This window comes from Pelodiscus sinensis, chromosome 31 (assembly GCF_052426305.1).
Source record: "Pelodiscus sinensis isolate ZL-2025 chromosome 31, ASM5242630v1, whole genome shotgun sequence".
Lineage (NCBI taxonomy): Eukaryota > Metazoa > Chordata > Testudines > Trionychidae > Pelodiscus > Pelodiscus sinensis.
This window is the reverse complement of record NC_143082.1, coordinates 14,791,549-14,809,801: the sequence shown is the minus strand read 5'-3', so window position 1 is coordinate 14,809,801 and position 18,253 is coordinate 14,791,549. Positions and strand designations below refer to the sequence as shown.

Sequence of the window (18,253 nt, the reverse complement as noted above, 5' to 3'; positions counted from 1 at the left end):
AGTCTGATGATTATAAATTCTGCTGTTTCCAACCCCGACTCCTCGTGGATCTCATGGGTGTGTTTGCTGCAAGCCCAGACTTCCAGAGCGGCAGTCGGAATAGAATTCAGCTTTTTTCTGCTCTTCAAGAGCAAGCCCCTGATTCCGAAGTGAAAAGGGAATCTCCCCCAGGCTGTTAGCATTGTAGGGACTAGGACACACACAGTTCTGATTTCAAATCATTTTGCAGTCTGTGTCCCCCTCTCGGCTGGCAGAATGCAGCCAGCTCTGGGTGGGACAGAGCAGCTGTGAGCAAAGCTGCAGAAGAGTTTTCATGAGTAACACAAGCTCTAGGGAGACTTTTCGGGAGGGGGGAATGCAATTTGTGGCGAGGTGGAATTTTACTATCAAACGCCCGACACCTTGCACCAGAAACGTGTTGGGGTTGGCAGTGAACACGAGGGTTCGTGACATCCGCGTTACACGTGAACCAGAGCCGGGCTTTGCTCTCCCTCGTAAGCGCGGGGGTTACATATCGGTTTCCTGCAGTACAGCTCTCAGATCCGGCAGGCTTTTCTCTTTCCAGACCCCTTTCGGGAGTCCGATTGGTCTCGTTTCCCCCCAAGCAACTTTCCCCTTCCTTAAAACTCCTGGCGTACGACATCAGGCCCCAAACCACAAAAGCGCCACCATGCGCGACGCTGGAAAAGGGGTTTCCTTTCTCCTTTTCGCCACCCACCCGTCACCCAAAGCGCTTGGGATCGCAATGCCGTCCTTCCCTCCCAAGATGGAGCCGGGTCAGTGTTGTCTGTCGGAAATGTTAGACTGGATTTTGTTGGTGTTTTTTACAGCAGGGATTTCCAGATGCCGGGGTGTGACCCAGGACTGGGCCGTGGAATATCGGGGTCCGGGGCCCATGCTGCAGGGGATCTGATGAGCAGTGGAGGGGCTAAGGCACCTGGGTGTCCTGCCCCACAGACTGCGCTGCGCCCCAGAAGTGGCAGCTCCTAGGTGGAGGGGGGAAGAGCACATGGCTCCGCCCCCTACCCCCGTCTCAATCCCTAGCTCCGCACTCCCATTGGCTGGGACCCTGCTGCCTGCCAGCTGCTTCTGGGGCGCAGGAGAGGCAGGAAGCTGCCGTAGCCCCCCCAGCTGCACTGCGCATTGGGAACCACTCAACGTCAGCTCCTCCTGCCCCAGCTCTGCCCCCCCAAGCCGGAGCCCCCTCCTGCGCCCCGAAGCTCCATCCTCCGCCCCGCCCCGGAACCCGCACGCCAGTCCCACGATGTCGGGTCACGGCAGCACCGATTTTCCTCCACGGAGTCATGAGAAAAAAAAGTTGGAAAGCTGCCGCTGTTGTAAAACGAGGCACCCACCTAGCGGGGCTGAGGTAGCCCCTGAAAGGCCTCTGCCCCCCCCCCGGTTTGAGTACCCCGGTTGAGCCTGGGGGGGGCAGTTGTTCTGGGAAAGCAGTCTGGCGAGGGAAGAGGGGTAAATCCTCCCCTTCACCTTTGAGGGCTTTGCCCCCGCGTCACTGAGACCGAAATCTGGCCCTGGGCTTTAACGGGTTACAGACAATCGACATTTCCCAGCGGGTGCATAACGATAGGGCCCCTCCTCCGCTGAAAGCGTGGGAGGGGGGAGGCAAGCCCCCAGCTTCACCCCAGCCCCGCCCCTTCTGTCAAGGCCCCGCCCCCAACAGGTTCCAAGCCACCTCCCGCCCCTCCCCCCACCATGGATAGGCGGAACAGCATGCCGCATCCCCTTCCCTAAGCACAGGGAGGGCGGGCACTCGGGGGCAGCAACACTCTGCCCACCGTGGGTCTCGGTACTCCCTGGGGGCGGAGCCAGGATGGCGGTTCGAGAAGGCAACGCCTTCCCTTGCCTAGGGTACCTGCTGTCCCTGGCTGAAAGCATCCTGCCGCGCCTGCATTCATCCGACCTGCCCACGGGCCCGCTCATCAAACCGGGTCGCGCTGTGGCCAAAGGACGGGCCAGCGCACGGAGAATCCGGAAAGAGCTCAGAACTGGCGTCCGAAGGATCGGCCTCGCCCCAGCGCCCGAAGAGCGGCACGTCTACGCTCCAGCAGCCCCCGCGGGGATTCGCCTAGCCAGCCCGTTTCAAGAAAGAGATTGGCGAGCTCTTGGGGAAATCCAGTGGCTGAACGGGAGCGGAGCTGTTTGGAAAATCAGGCCCTGAATGTGGGGGGCCGGAGGTTTTGAAAACCTAGGCCGGTGGAGGTGGGGGCACGTCTTGGGGCTCCTGTGAATGTCAGTACCCTTCTGTAGCTACCGCCGGCATCCCCTGGGATTTTAATTCGGGGTGCCCCTGATCTGGAAAAGATGCCCTTGCTCTATAACAGATTCTGGGGGACAGGGGAGCTGACAGATTTGCCAAGGGCAAGGTGGAGGAGACGGCTCCCACGTTCCCAGAAGGGGCGGGCCTCCGGCAGAAGGGGCGGGGCTGAGGCATCCAGACCTCAGCACTGCCCGGAGCACACTGCACGGTGCTCCAGCGGCAATTTAAAGGATCTGGGGCTCCGGCCGCCTCTGCTCCTGCAGTATCAGCAACGTCAGCTGGGAACCCCAGGCCTCTTTCATACACCAGAGCTGGGGGCAGCTGCCCCCTTACCCACCCCGGTAGGCGGGTTTGCTGGGGGACATTTTAGTGATCAGCACCTTCCCCCCTGTGGCTTTCTCCAGTGTTTTTCCACCAGTGGTACCAGTACCCTTAGGAGTACTCGAGAGAAGTCTGAGGGGTACGTCAGCACAACTGAAATTTGGAGAAAACTGAATTTTTGTTTTAAGTTTGACAGCGCTTTATTATTTTTGGACTTTTTACACCCCATTCACCGCAACCTTCCATCACCTGCCCAGCTATGATTAAGTTGTTTACACAACTGTGTTGCAATGATAGAAAAAAAATGCTGTGTGTCTGAAAACTGAAGGTATTGGGGTACTTTTTTTTTTTTTAAAGGGGGTACTTTATAAAAAAAAGTTTGAGAAACACTGTCTACCCGGGAGATCGACACTGCGGAGATCGATCTCTTGGGAGTTGATTTATTGGGTCTAGTAAGGACACGATAAATCGATTGCTGATTGCACTGCCGTCGACTACGGTACCTCACCGGGGTCAATCCCCCACGGTAGGGATGCTAAGGCTCGTCGACTCCAGCTACTCTATTCACCTAACTGGAGTTACGTATTGAAGCGTGGAATTATAGAACCTTAGAACTGGAAGGGACCTCGAGAGGTCATCAGATCCAGCCCCCTGCCCGCACGGCAGGACCAAGCACCATCTAGATCATCCCTGAGGGTACGTCTACACTACAGTGCTAGTTCGAACTAACTTAGTTCGAATTAATTAATTCGAACTAAGCTAGTTCGAACTAACGCATCTAGAACTAAAAACTAGTTCGAACTAGCGTTTTGCTAGTTCGAACTAGTAAGTCCACATTGAGTGGACTCTGGACAGGGCTTAAGGATGGCCGGAAGCAGTGCCGGCAGGGCATAAAAGGAGGACTTAGAGCATGGAGATGCTGTCTCAGGCTAGCCGAGGGCTGCGCTTAAAGGGTCCCGACCCCCACCCCGGACACACAGTTCTAAGGGGTGCCCCGCTTGCAAAGAAGTTCTGGCTTGGAGTGCCCTGAGTGCCCACACTGGGCACATCACACCACTCGGCCATCAGCCCGGCTGCACTTGCCGCAGGCTGCCATCTGGGGAGAGGGAGTAATTGGGGGGCTACAGGAGAGCTTCCACCCCCAGAAGCCCGCAGAGCCAGCCCAGTCCTCCCCATCGGGGGCTCGTACCCCATTCCTCCCTCACCTCCTTCCACTTACCCTTCCCTAGCCCCCCTTCTTATTGATGTACAAAATAAAGATAACGTTTCTTCCAACATTGACTCTGTCTTTATTGAACAAAACTGGGGGGGACTGGGAAAAGGAGGTGGGAGAGGGGAAGAGAAAGGCTGGGAGAGGGGAGGGCAACTAACATGATCAGGGGTTGGGAACAGGTCCCAGATGAAGAAAGGCTACAGAGACTGGGACTGTTCAGCTTAGAAAAGAGGAGACGGAGAGGGGACAGGATAGAGGTCTCTAAAAGCAGGGGTTGGGTGGAGAGGGTGCATTCAGAAAAGTTCTTCCTGAGTTCCCATAAAGAAGGACTAGAGGACACCAAAGGAAAGGAATGGGTATCAGGCTTGAAACTAGTAAGGGAAAGTTGTTCTTCTTGACAAAGCAAATAGTTAACCTGCGGAACTCCTTGCTGCAGGAGGCTGTGAAGGCTACAACTAGAACAGAGTTTAAAGGGAAGTGAGATAAAGTCATGGAGGTTGGGGCCATGGAGTCCTATTAGCCAGAGGGTAGGAGTGGTGTCCCTGCCCAAAGTTTGTGGAAGGCTGGAGAGGGATGTCACGAGACAAATGGCTTGGTCATTGTCTTCGGTCCATCCCCTCCAGGGTCCCTAGGGTTGGCCGCTGTTGGCAGACAGGCTACTGGGCTAGATGGACCTTTGGTCTGACCCAGGACGGCCATTGTAAGCTCAGGGCTCAGTGTCGGGGGTCTCAGTGGACCCCCTTGATTTTCATGCACACCTGGTCCTGGGTGACCAGGCTGGCAGCTCTCCTGCCCTAGACGGCCACTTTCCTGTGCCTAGTGCGGAGATCGTGGACGAGGTCCACGATGTCCGCACTAGCCCAGGAAGGTGCCCGCCTCTTGCGGTCCAGGGCAAACTCCCGGGAGCCGCCAGCCTGGTCCCGGCAAGAGGGGGTGGGCTGGGGGGCATCGGGTGGGTGGCTCTGTGCCGTGCCAGGTGCAGGGTCTGCTAGCTGGGTGCTGGCAGGCTTGCACCTGGCACGGGCACCGTAGCCAGCCCGTGCCCCTTTAAGGGGTCCGGGGCCGGGAGGGGGGCATAGAGTTTCCCTGGTGTTGGCCAGAGTGGCCACCAGGGAAACCTGGGGAGGGCTAGCCTCCCACTAGTTCGAACTAAAGGGCTACACAGCCCTTAGTTCGAACTAGCTAGTTCGAACTAGGCGTTAGTCCTCGTAAAATGAGGTTTACCTAGTTCGAACTAAGCGCTCCGCTAGTTCGATTCAAATTCGAACTAGCGGAGCGCTAGTGTAGCACCTATTAAAGTTAGTTCGAACTAACGTCCGTTAGTTCGAACTAACTTTGTAGTGTAGACATACCCTGATAAATGTCTATCTGACCTGCTCTTAAATATCTCCAATAATGGAGATTCCACAACCTCCCCAGGCAATTTATTCCAGTGCTTATTCACCCTGACAGCCAGGAAGTTTTTCCTACTCTCCAACCTAACCCTCCCTTGCTGCAATTTCAGCCCATTGCTTCTTGCCTTGTCCTCAGAGGTCAAGGGGAAAACATTTTCTCCCTCCTCCTTGTCACACCCTTTTAGGGACTTAAAAACGGCTCTCATGTCCGCTCTCGGTCTTCTCTTTTCCAAACTAAACAAGCCCAGTTCTTTCAGTCGTCCTTCCTAACTCCTGTATCTTAAATCGACTTTGCCCCCTAGTGTAGATCTGTTTGTCTCCAACATCTGGCTGCAGCTGGCCAAGAGGATGCCCTAGAGCAGAGACTCTTCATTAGGGCTATGCATAGCCCGGGGGGTCACACAGGTCTTCCAGGGGGTAGCTCGACCCCTTTGCCTTGTTTTTGCAACAGGCTACCTGAAAAGCACCAGCAACGTCCGTCTGAACGCAAGTGTCACCCGGCGCCGCACTGAAACGCAAGGGCAATGGGTCGAGTCCAATCCCCTTGTTTGATCCAGGCCAGGCGAGACAGGAAGCCCCATGTGCGGGAACGCTTTGCCCCCCCACCCCCGTGCCGAAACTTGGGAGGGGGGGACGCAAGCCAAATCCGGCTCCTGAAAGGGGAAGTCGTCTGGCAAGGCAGAGAACAACCACCCTAGAGAGCTCAGGTCTCAGACAGGGAACGGGTCTGGGCCAGGAGCACCCCGAGATGACTCTCCTCACCCCTAGGGTTGCTGAGTGTCTGGTATTGACCCGGACAGTCCAGTATTTTCGCCTCCTGTTTGGTAAAAAAAAAATCAGAAAATACTGGACACCTAAAATGTCTGGTATTTTCTGATTTTTTTTCCTTGCCAGGAGGCGAAAATACCAGACACCTGGCAACCCTACAATATGCTCAGCAACCGGGCCCAGCCCCGGGCCCCCCTGACTCCTCTCCAGGCCCCCCCAATAACCCCCCTTTCCCTCCCCCCCCCCTCCACTTACCAGGTTCCACAGGGGCTTGTCTTGTGGCTGGCAGAAAAACAAAAAGCCTCTTCTTAAAGGGGCCATGCTGATTTTTTGTCTCGGCAGTTTGTTTGTTTTTGGGGGGGGAGGGATGTACGGTATTTTTGGTTAAACCATCTGACAACCCTACCAGCCCCTCTGGGGTCCCCTCCCCAGCCGGAGCTTGCCGACGCTCCGGAGAAGGGCTCTGTTTATTTACCCCCATGACTTGCGAAAGCCCAGAGGGCCGAGTCAAGCGCGTGTGTTCACAGGCAGCCTGCCAGCTTTGCTTTCCAAACACCTCTGCCAAGGCAGCTCCCGACAATGTGCCCTTTTTCTAGGCCTGGCCTGGGCCCCAGCACAGCCCGGGCTCCCTCCTGCACCAAGCGGTTGCTCCCCCCGTAGCATCACCCTGCAGCGAGCCCCAGCTGTTCAAACCCCGTCCCGCTGCCACGGACCCGCCGGTCCTTCAGGATTCCACTGGCGGGTGGTTCTTTGCGGGGCACCCACTCCAGAGCCCTCTGCCAGCTGCTTTTAGCCTTCTCCGGGGCAGCAGTGGGTCTTCCAAGCCTAGGCACCGTGCAGAGCTCGGCCAACCTGCCTTTCCCAGGTGGCTCCATTCCCGAGCTGTCCTGCCAGCTCTACCAACCCACCTCTGCCCTGCTCAGCCTCTCTGGAACCAGGACAGCTAAGTCATGCGGGCAACCCAGCCAAACAGCCCCCTCGGGGGATGTTAGACAGGGTTTGGGCCCCAGACAGGAGCCAAGACGTGTGCAAACCTCCCCTTGCCAGCTGGGACCCGAGCAGCAGCAAGTAGGAAAACATTTCCCCTTGGAGCAGCGGTTTGCAACCTTTCCAGATGACTGGACCCCTTTCCAGAGGTTGATTTGTCTTCTGGGCCCCCCCAAAGTGCACGGCACGTAAAGCTTGCTTGCTTCCAAAAGCAGACATAGAAATACAGAACCGTCGCAGCCCGCTAGTACTGAAAAATTGCTCCCTTTCTCATTTTTACCATTTCATTCGCAAATACACCGGCTGGACTCTAAATAGCGTACTTACCGTTCCGCATAGAGTCTACAGAGCAGAAGAACCAAGCCACTGCAGGACTTTTGGGTTGGTACCGACTTCGCCAGGGCTTTTTAAACACAGTCTGTTGTAAAACCAGGCGAATGCCGTGGGGAAAATCTGTGTACCCCTGGGGTACATGTACCCTGGGGAGAACCACAACTTCAGAGGCCCGCAGGAGAAAGATCTGCAAATTCAAGGGATGCATTTGTTCTGCAGGTTTGAAGTCTCGATCCGAACCCCTGAGTTCTGCCTTCTAGCCTGTGCCATATAAATCCTCTAGCATAATATCCCCACTTCCACCCCAACCAACCTGCCTCCTGGACACACCAGACCCAGCTTCTGACCCCAGACATGCCCGTGTAAATCAGCAACATCTGCCCCCAAAAGCGTCGCTCTGGGCTGACAGGGGGAGGAGAAAATGACCAGCAAATCTCCCCCCAGCCATGCAGTGAAACTGACCAGATAGAAGGACATTGCCACCTTAAATCAAAGCAGGCAAAAAAAAAAAAAATTCCAATTCCAAAATAAAGGAGTCTCAAAAAGGCAGCCTAGTTATGCAAGGTGTTATCTAACAACCACAAAGACATCAGATACCGGACCATTGTCTGGAGAGGTGGGGGGAGTGGGGAGGGGAAAGGAGCTGGAATCGATTCCAGCTGCCCAAAGAGGCGGGTCCGTGCTTTGGCTCCACCCACCCCAGGTCCCTGCTGCTCGGGTATAAATATGGCCCTGCAGCTGGCTGTTGCTTGCAGAGCTCAGGAGCCAGGAGCAGCCTGCCCGTTCCTCGCCCGTTGCCCCAGACCGGATTCCACCATGTATAAGGAACTTCGCACCCTGGCTTTTCTCCGGGCCATCTTGGCCGAGTTCTTAGCCACCATGATCTTCGTCTTCTTCGGCCTCGGCTCAGCCCTGAAGTGGCCCTCGGCTCTGCCCAGCATCCTTCAGATCTCCCTGGCCTTCGGCCTGGCCATCGGCACCTTGGTCCAGATGTTCGGGCACGTCAGCGGGGCGCACATCAACCCGGCAGTGACCATCGCCTTCCTGGTGGGGAACCACATCTCCGTCCTCCGCACGGCCTTCTACGTGGTGGCCCAGCTGGTGGGAGCCATTGCCGGGGCTGGCATCCTCTACCTGGTGACCCCGATCAACGCCCGGGGGAACCTGGCCGTCAACGCGGTAAGTCTCTTCCCGCCCAGGGATGATCCACTGGGCCCCGGGCTTGCGAGAATTCCCAGCTCGGTGTCAGGTATCGGACCCCCTGCGGGAGCTGATGGCCAACCCCAGCGCTGGGGCCCTGTCCCTGCACAGAGCTGGGGTGCGGAGGGCAGCCTTAGCTTACCTGAGACTGCACTGACAACGCGGCTGGATTGCACCCTGCATGCCAGGAGGCGGGTTGGTTTGTTGTTTTTTTTTTCCCCTACCTGCTTCTCTTATCCTGAGGGCAGGAGTGAGTCACCCGCCTTCCAAATGGGCTTAACTCCAGCCTCCCCTCCTGGAGCCAGGAAGATCAGAGCAGGGAGAGGAGGAGTCGAGTCAGGGCTGGCGGGGAACCCACTTAAACCCGTAAATGGGGAGACCAGCATGCCTAGTAGGAGGAAGGTGGTTGAAGATCCCTTAAACCAGCGGGGAAGGGTGCACGGACCAGCAGAAGGAGTGTGTTTGGGAGACCACTTAGAACAGCAGAGGGAAGAGTGGAGAAGATGGGGGGGCTCTGTTTTTTGGGGGGAGGGAGGGAGATTAGAAGCCCCGTTAGATCAACACCAGGGCAATTTTGGAAGCCAAGCTGAGGGCCCCGGGAGACCTCTTAGCTCAACAGCGGGGCGTGCGGGTGATAGGAACACCAGTCAGACCAGCAGCTGGGGGGTTCTGGGCACCCATTCCAACCAGTCCGAGGAGGACCCCGGACTGGGCGGGTGTTGACTCTTGGAGACTTCAGCCTGGAGGAGGGACTTTGTTCTGCTCGCCGATTGTTCTGTGTCCTTCCAAGCCCCCCCTTCCTCATTAACTTTGGTCACCAGCCAGACTTTGCCTGGGTTTACCTCCATGGGCCTCAACTTCTCCCTCTGTAAAATGGGGAGAAGGATTGAAGTGCTCAGCACTTCCTCCCCCTCCCCCCCCAATCCCAGTGGGGCCGGATGCTTCTGCCGCGCAGCTCAGGGGAGATGGAAACAGGTGCATTGACCCCAGGTGGGGGCGGTCCATCCCTCCCCAATAGTGGTTCCCCTCTATTCCCCCCAAGTCCTCCCCCATCCTGATCCCCTCCCTCCTTGTAGTGCTCACGGAAGGACTGAGGGTCTCTGGCTGAACTCGCAGCCGTTTCGGTGGCTTCCTGCTTAGCAAAGGGAGAAATCCAAAGGGGAGGTGCCATTTGTGACTGCCGGGGGAGGCGGGAATGCAGCGAGGATGGAGCTAAGCAGGGGGTAAGGGGACGGACGGACGGACCCTTTCACCCTCCTCCTTGTTCATTGCAGCTCAACAACAACACGACCCCAGGCCAGGCGCTGGTGGTAGAAATCATCCTCACCTTCCAGCTGGCCATGTGCATCTTCGCCTCCACCGACAAGCGACGGACCGATGCCTTGGGCTCCCCGGCGCTGTCCATCGGCCTCTCCGTCACCCTGGGCCACCTGGTCGGGGTGAGTGTCCGCTTCAGCGTCCGGGTAGCCTGGCCCTGGGGAAAGCTCCCAGCTGCTCTCACCCCAGCCTCGCCCAGTAGGGGGCGCTGTGATTAGTAGGGCTGAAGGGGTGGCTATTGCAGGACGGGGGGCTTTCAGCTGCTCCAGTCCCTGGCTCTGCCAGCAGGGGGCGCTGTGATTAGCAGGGCTGAAGGGATGGCTATTGGGGCACAGGGGGGGCTCTCAGCTGCTCCAGTCCCTGGCTCCTCCAGCAGGGGGTGCTGAGAAAAAGGGCTAAGTGTAAGTCAGCAATGTTGGCTGTAGGGTGGTGTCCAGTTATCCCAGTCCCTCCCAGCAGGGGGCACTGGCTGTGGGGGGAGCCCCCAATCCTTCCGCGCCCCCCGGAGTGACGCCCCGATCACAGAAGGATCTGGCTTGCCTTAATCCCCACCTCCCTTTCCAGATCTACTTCACTGGCTGCTCCATGAACCCCGCCCGATCCTTCGCCCCTGCCGTGGTCGTGAAAAGATTCAGCACCGCTCACTGGGTAAGACTGCCCCCTTCAGGACCCCTCACCCCAGTGCATTTGGTATCAGGGTGGCTGAAGAGCCGGGGGCGGGGAGCGAGGGCAGGGTGTTTGAGTATAAGGAATTTAGAGCAGAGAAGGACCTGAAAGGGTGACCACTGAAGGGGACCGTGGCTGGAAGACAGGGAAGTGATAATACTGCGGCTGGTGATAACACTGCGGCTGGGAGAAAGTCCATGGGGATTCTAGTCTATTGCCTGGGGGGGGTGTGGAATCTCCATCCCTGGAGATATTTAAGAGCAGGTTAGTCAGACACCTGTCAGGGATGGTCTAAACAGTGCTTGGTCCTGCCGTGAGGGCAGGGGACTGGACTCGAGGACCTCTCGAGGTCCCTTCCCATTCTAGAAGTCTATGGATGCTGCTGGGTGACGGGAGGCAAGTCACCTCCCTGGGCCTCAACTTTCCCCTCTGTAAAATGGGGAGAAGGATGTAAAGTGCTCCAGAGGGATTAGAAAACAAACAAACTTAAAACACAACGACTAGTCCTGCAGCACCTTAGAGACCCACACACCACACAGCTGGTCTCATGAGCTTTCGGGGCACAACCCACTTCCTCTGATGAAAGGGTTGGAGATGATCATTCTCCCCTTGGCTTCCCAGGTCTTCTGGTTCGGACCCATCATCGGCGGCGTCCTGGCCTCCTTGCTTTACAACTACTTCCTCTTCCCCTACCCGCTGAGCATGTCCGAGAGAGTAGCCATCATGAGAGGCACCTATGAGCCGGAAGAGGACTGGGAAGAGCAGAAGGAGCCGAGGATCAAGTCCATGGAGCTGACCGCCCCGTAATAGCGAGGCCTGGGACGAGGGGAAAAACAACCCCAAAGAACAAACAAGACTCTTAAATCGATGGCCTCCGAGTGTGAGCGGTGCAAATGTGACTGGCTGAAGAGCAGAGCGCTGCACGCCCGGCTCAACACGTCCCGCCAACACCAGCTCTAGGCCGGAGACGGGCGTGGGAGTGCCTGGGGTGCGTCAGGATGTTTAGCTGAATGCAGCTGCGCTTCCGCTGCCCGCCTTTGTCTTTGGGCCGCGTGCCAGATCTAAACCCTTCCCCGCGCCCCCCGGGCGGGCTGGCGGAGGTGAAACCCGCCTCAGCCTGGTGTGAATTTCACAGCCTACCTCACTCCGGGGGTGGGTGATTTCCCTGCTTTTTTCTTCCTTGTAACGCTTCAGGGGTGCCCCTCGTGAGGGCACAGGCCGGGTTGCTGTAGCCGTGTCCGTCCACGGAGGCACGGTGGGCCGGGCGATATAATTTTTATCGGACCAGCTTCGGCGTGTGTGCGAGAGAGACAAGCTTCTGAGCTACCGCGCTCGGCCTGAACAAGCCCAGCTGCGAAGGACAGCCGCGTGCCGCTCGCAAGCGCGTCTCTCTCCGCCGTTACCTCCTCACCTTCCCCTTACGGGGTCACCAGAACAGGGGCCCCTCATGGGCCAGGCCGATAGGACCGTGGGCAGCCCTCTGGCGTGACATTCAGTCGCCGGAGGTGGGGTGGGCTGGAAGTTTTAACAAGGGCGAGTCTCTCCGAGAGACCACCCGGCCTGAAGGGACAGGACCTCCCGTTACTGTGGCCCCCAATTGGCTTCGGGGGAGGAGGGTTCCAATGGAAAGCCCACGAGAAACAAGCACAAGGTCTTTCCTTTGGCCGTTGCGCTAGCAGATTGGGAGTAGGCCTCGCCTCAGTGCATTCGGTATCAGGGTGACATCCTAATAGCGTCCCCCATCCTCCCGCCCCGCCACTACCCCTGCAGCTGGAGGTCTCTGGGCTTCCCCCGTTAGCCGCCAACTGCATAGGGGTACACCCCCCCAGGCACAAGACATAGGAGGTGCAGGAGGGACAGAGAAAAGGCACCAGGAAGCCAGAGATACAGCAAAAGGGAAAACAGGCTGGGTGGGATTAAGAGGCCTGAGTCTTTTTTATTTTTATAATGGAGATTGCCTATCTCCTAGAACTGGGAGGGACCTTGAAAGGTCACTGAGTCCACTGCCCTGCCTTCACAGCAAGACCAAGTATCAGCCCTGATGAATTTTTGCCTCAGATGGCCTCCACAAGGATTGAACTCACAACCCTGGGTTTAACAGGCCAATGCTCAAACCACTGAGCTATCCCTCCTCCCTTTAGGGCATGCTTAGGGCCTGCTGCCTTCTTGGCTGGGCTGGAAATGTATTTGCTCCCTGGCCACAAGGCACAAGGCCCCAGACAGCGAGATAGACTGAGGAGCCTGTAGCCTCAGCAGGCTAGGCCCCGGATCCGTCCGTAGCTGCCGGCATATCCCGACTGCAAGCATCTGCCTGTTTTTCCCCGCTCTTCCGCAGCCTCTCCTGAGAACCACACGACGCTCCCTGAGCGCTAAGGAATTAACCCCAGAGTAGCCAGGGGCACAGCCTCTCTCTAAAGGCCTCTCCATCCTCCGCGTGGGCCTGGGAAAGCGAAAAAGAGCAGGCCCAGACGCTCTGGAGGATGCTTTTTAAGATGCTCTAGTCCAGCGATTCTCAACCGCAGGGTTGGGACCCCGCCAAAGAGAGTCACGACCCCTTTTCACCGGCTCCCCGTGACTGGCTTAGGATTCCATGGGGCTTGGCTTTGGTATTGCCGCGTGGCGGGCGCAAGACTTGGCCCCCTTCCTGGGGTCGTGAGGGAAATGTTGTCATTCCAATGAAATCTGCGAGCCAGCGCAGCTTGAGAACTGCTGTTCTAGTCGGGTTCTGTCAGATCGTTGGGGGCCGTCTGGTTTCCCTTGTGATGCATCCTACACCCCAAACCTTTCTCCCCTGCCCCGGAAGGTGCTGCGTTTTCCTGCACTGGCTGGTGTCGGCGATCCCTTGTTTATTTGGTGCATGAAGGATATGATTTTTGGACTTTGCACTCAGAGCTCTGTAATATTGTATTATTTATTGTCAATAAACTAAGCCAAAAAACAAAAAAAGGAGTCACTTCTGAGAGCTCGGGGATGCCAAGGGGTGATCTTGAAAGCCCAGCTGCTCCGGTGCCTGAGAAAACACCTTAATTTTTGTTCCCCACGAGGCTCCCTTGTGCCCATTTTACAGATGGGGAAACTGAGGCCCAGCTGGGCATTGAATATGCTAAGAGGAGTTGGCTGGGCTATGGCTGCTTGCCACTGAAGGGGATTTCAGAGGGACTCGGGGGACAGTGATGCAAGCAGGATTCTATGCACGGTCAACGATTAAAGGAGCCAGAAGGGTGCCCAGACCTTAAAGTCACCTGGGACTCATCGTTAAGGATGTCGTGTGAGGGAACCGCCAGGAAGGCATCCATCAAACCCAGCAACACGAAGCGCAAGCCAGCACCGGCCACGCGTCCCTCAAGGATTCGCTCTGTTTAATGCTGAGCGTGCCGGACGCTGAGCCATTCCGGCCCGGTACACACGCAGCTCGGCCAAACACACACACCTTAATCCCAGCCCGCAACTCCCACCCTTTTACCGAGCTCCCCCACCCACGGCTCAGCCAACACCATGCCTTCCTCCAGCCGGCTGGCTTTTCCAGTTCTGCCACCGGCTTCTGCGAGTGCATCTGAACAGAGAAAGCCCTGCTGACTGAGCTAAGTGGTGGAAACTCCGGGGCAGGCTCATGCTGCCCCACCCCACGCCCATCCCAGGGTGGAGTCGCAGCAGCAGGAAGATGGCCTAGATGTGGAACGGGACTCAGAAAAGCCAGGTGCCGAGATGGACTCTACTGCTAAGCCCTCAGGGGTTTCACTTCCGACTCCATTCCTTCCTGTCCACAGCTGGAAAGCGGGACGGACCCCAGGGGCCCAGCCGGCAGAGGGCTGCGGGAAAGTTGGTTCAATGTCAGAGAAATCCAAGCTCGATAGAACTAACAAAGCGTTATTGCAAGTGTAAGCGGGGGAACGGTCCCGCTATTGTGGGGAACTTTCCTGGCTTCTATACCACCTGGTGAAATGGACCAGCGAACGGATCTGAGTCCCCGCTCCCATTTCTTTCACCCGACAGCCTCCCTGCCCCTGAGGGCTCCCCTGCTGAGTACCTGAGTCCTCGAAATCCCAACAAGGCTGGGTCCAGGTTTTCTGGGGCTTAAACCCCAACCTTGTAGTCAGCTGGGGCAGGGGCTAGGGTGTCCCCACTCCGGGGGTGCTCTCTGCACACTGCATGCTTTCGTGACCTACTGATCATTTCATACAGTTCAAAGCAAATACAATTTGCTAAACAGCAACTGATTAAGAAAAGAAAGGAATAAGGAGAAACGAGACAGGTTCAATGAGAACACACAGCCCCCCTCTGTAGCACAGGGACAGCACAAACAGCCGTCTGCAGAGCGTAAGGACAGTTCACAGTCTGCTCCTTATAGGTCCCAGGGATCTTTCTCAGGCTCTGGCTGTGCTGCAGGGGGGCTGCAGGTTGGACACGGTTGCTCTGGCCGTGAGCCGCAGGCTCTAGGTGGCAGGACCCCTCTCCCAGTTGGAGTTACAATCCCTCTCCGAGTCTGGCTGCAGGGCCTCTTGGCTGGTGGCCTGAGTCTCTTTTCCCCGATTTGCTGGTTCCAGCTGCTCACCACACCCTGCTGCAGACTGTGCTGCTTTGCCAGACTCCAGCGCCTTGTGTTGCTTCGCTGACCCCTTTGGCTCTCTGGTCACCGCAGGTCTGCTGCTCAGCACAGGGTCTGCGCTCCACGGGCTGTGCGCGCCTGGCTCTCTCACTGCAGGTCTGTGTCTCCACACAGCTTGCTCTTCCGCTGCTCTTCTCAGCTCTCCTTTTCTCAGACCCAGAAAATCCCAGCTCACACGGAGGACGGAGGTCGGGACCTGGCCTTCTAATTCTCCCATTGAACCGGTCAGACTGAGCTGGAGTGTCGGCCTCTTCCCATTGTCCCTGGGGTCTGTCAATGTCAGGGCCCCGATTTCTCATGGACCCTTCCCCTTTTAGTACTGGGAGCTGGCCAACCGAAACCTCCCAGGCTACATCTAGACTGGCATGATTTTCCGGAAATGCTTTTAACGGAAAAGTTTTCCGTTGAAAGCATTTTTGGAAAAGCGCATCTAGATTGGCATGGACGCTTTTCCACAAAAGCATTTTTTGCGGAAAAGCGTCCGTGGCCAATCTAGACACGCTTTTCCGCAAAAAAGTCCCGATCGCCATTTTCACGATCGGGGCTTTTTGGCGGAAAACAAATCTGCGCTGTCTCCACTGGCCCTTTTGCGCAAAAAGACTTTTGCCCGAACGGGAGCAGCATCGTATTTCTTCAAGAACACTGACAATCTGACATGAGATCGTCAGTGCTTTTGCGGAAATTCAAGTGGCCAGTGTAGACAGCTGGCAAGTTTTTCCAGAAAAGCGGCTGATTTTCTGGAAAAACTGGCCAGTCTAGACACAGCCCCAGAGTTTTACTGAGGGGCGAACAGTCCCTTTACGCAAGGCGCGAGGGAGGTGGGAGTCTTGGCTTCCTTGCGAGTTCGGTTTACGATCCAGCCCATAGATCGATCCAATTGCAAAGGAGCAGAGAACAGAGATTGGGCCCCCTGTCTCAGCCCCAAAGATGGGGATCATGATGCAGTGGCAGACGCCGGGGCTACATCTGCTGCCCATTCAGAAAAAACGTGCATCCCCGGCAGCTGCTATGCCAATGCTTCGGGCTTGCCCAGACAGCTCCTGCGCCTAATGTAGACGTTCTCCACTCGGTTTAGGCGTGATTCAGATCAGACTATCACTACCTGAAGCTAACCTGGTGCAAGAGCGTTCACACTAGGAGGGATTGTGCCAATTCAGACAAACCAGTGTCTGAGCCACATGGAGGTCTACACTGAGATGTTAAGACAGGGGTGGGCAACCAGGAAGGGGGGGGTGGGCCGCAGCAGGCCGTGGCACATTGGGGTTGCAGCTGCAGCCCCCTCACCCCTGCTCCGCCCCCCTGCACTGGGGCGCCGGAGTCCTGTATTTACCTGTTCCTCCCCCATCCCTCCCAGCACTTTTGGAGCATGTAAGTCACCTGAGTCGCATTTCTGTTCCTCTCCCTCCCTCTCTCCCAGAGCTGGAATGCCATGAACAGCTGATTTGCAGCATCCCAGCTCTGGGAAGGGGGGGGGGGGCATAGAAAGTACGGGGCTCCGGAGCCCCAGTGTGCGAGAGGCACCTGGGGGGGGCAGAGAGGCAATCCATGGGCTGCAGATGGAGCCTGAGGTTTGAAGCTGCCCACCTCCGTGTTACGATGACCCAGCAACATGGCTCAGGGGTGTTTGAAAAATCCCCGCTAAGCCACAAAGCAGGCAGCACTAGGAGGGTGGAAGAATTCTTCCACCAATCTAGGTATGCCCTCTTGGGGAAGCGATCCGTGGCTCTATGGGCCTCCAAGCCAGACGGGATCCTCACACTACGTCTGACCTCCCACAGACCACAGAGCACCCCCCGCCTCCCCGTTCCCCTGCCGACTCGCGGGGAAGGCCCAACCTCGACGAAACTAATTTAAGTGTCCACCCGGTTGCTGAAAAATGTTCCATGCAAACGCCACCCCCTTGTCCCCACCCCCACCTCGGGAACCAGCCTTTCTGCGGAACAGAAACGTTAATAAAAAACATTCGTTTTCATTGAACACGTTCAGGGTTTCGTCAAAAACCAGACCCTGCTCTTGCAGGAAGGAAGAGGCATTTCTGGCAGTTGGAGAAGCAATTCCCGCCCTCTTTAAAGGTCCCCCTTCCGTGGACCCTTGAACGTGTCCATTTGCGACGGAGTCTTGGGAAATCCCCGTTCAAATCCCCGCCCGGCCCTGAACACCACGTGCCACCCCTGGCAAGTCTTTCTAGACCAGTATGGAGGTGGATTTCAATGAGAGCTGGGCGCCAGTTCAGAAGCTGGGTATAAGGCACCGTGCCTCAGTTTCCCCAACGGCGAAAACTGCACTGTCTCCAAGGGGAGGGTCAATACATTAACGATTGCAAGGTGCTCATCTGTTAGCTTAACAGGGTGGCATATGGAGGCTGCCTTAGGTGGACGGGGGGGGGGGGGGGGGGGCAAAAAAAATCCCCTCCCCCACCCTCGCAATGCCATTTTTTCTTCCAGGCCTTAACCCCCAGGCGGTCTCATTTGCACACATAATGAAGACGGGCTGGGCCCATAGGCCTGGCTGCCGCACCCTCGTCAGCTCGGCGTTTCACGCCCGCCGCCCCCTCACCCCTCTTTTCTGGAGCTTTGTTTGGGCGCTGGGCTCCTGTTACCGCGCCGCCCCTGTGGGCGGCTTTCGGGTCTGGCAAGTGACAGGAGAACACGGCGTCCTGCCTGGCACGGCGACAGCACATTCCTCACCCAAAGAAAGTCTTGCTGTATGTGGGTTCGCCCCCGGAACGTGAAGCCGTGCAATTCTACAGCGCTTCCCCGCACAGGGAGGGGAGGGAGAGGCAGGGCGGCCTTGCAGGGAAAGACTCGTCTAACCACTAGAGCCTCCTTCCCCACCTGCAGCCAGAAATTCGGACTCTCAGTCCACCGGGGAGGAGGCGGCGGCCCGGTTCCCAGGACGGACAGGGGACGCACCCGAGTCCGGCCGGTGGCCCACCCCCACTCCCGGGGGGCCCAGGACAGCCCCCACAGCCAGCGAGCGGCCAGCCCCAGATCCGGCGACGGCCAAGACGAACTACGGCGGCCACGGAGAGGGCGGCCCGGCCGGGACAGGAAGTTCGGGAGCCGGCTGGCCCCTGGGTTCCCTGCGGACCAACCCCGGACCCCACCTACAGAAGCACGGTAAGCCGGGAGAGGCAGGAGAACATCTCAGGGGGTTGGGGGAAGGGAGGA

General features: G+C 57.3%; 1 protein-coding gene across 1 annotated transcript; it reads left to right on the top strand.

Annotated features, from left to right (window-relative positions):
• Window positions 1–7,890: 7,890 nt before the first annotated feature.
• LOC102461312 (aquaporin-5) lies at window positions 7,891–13,432 on the top strand. The gene is made up of 4 exons (XM_006139579.5): window positions 7,891–8,473; window positions 9,769–9,933; window positions 10,376–10,459; window positions 11,099–13,432. The coding sequence occupies exons 1-4, from the start codon at window positions 8,021–8,023 to the stop codon at window positions 11,282–11,284; spliced, it is 888 nt and encodes a 295-aa protein (XP_006139641.3). The 5' UTR covers window positions 7,891–8,020; the 3' UTR covers window positions 11,285–13,432.
• The last annotated feature ends 4,821 nt before the right edge of the window (window positions 13,433–18,253 follow it).

Coding starts and splice junctions, on each gene's coding strand:
- LOC102461312 (XM_006139579.5), top strand. CDS start 8,021: ATGGCCCTGCAGCTGGCTGTTGCTTGCAGAGCTCAGGAGCCAGGAGCA. Junction 9,934..10,375: donor CCCTGGGCCACCTGGTCGGG/GTGAGTGTCCGC, acceptor CTCCCTTTCCAG/ATCTACTTCACTGGCTGCTC. Junction 10,460..11,098: donor GATTCAGCACCGCTCACTGG/GTAAGACTGCCC, acceptor TTGGCTTCCCAG/GTCTTCTGGTTCGGACCCAT.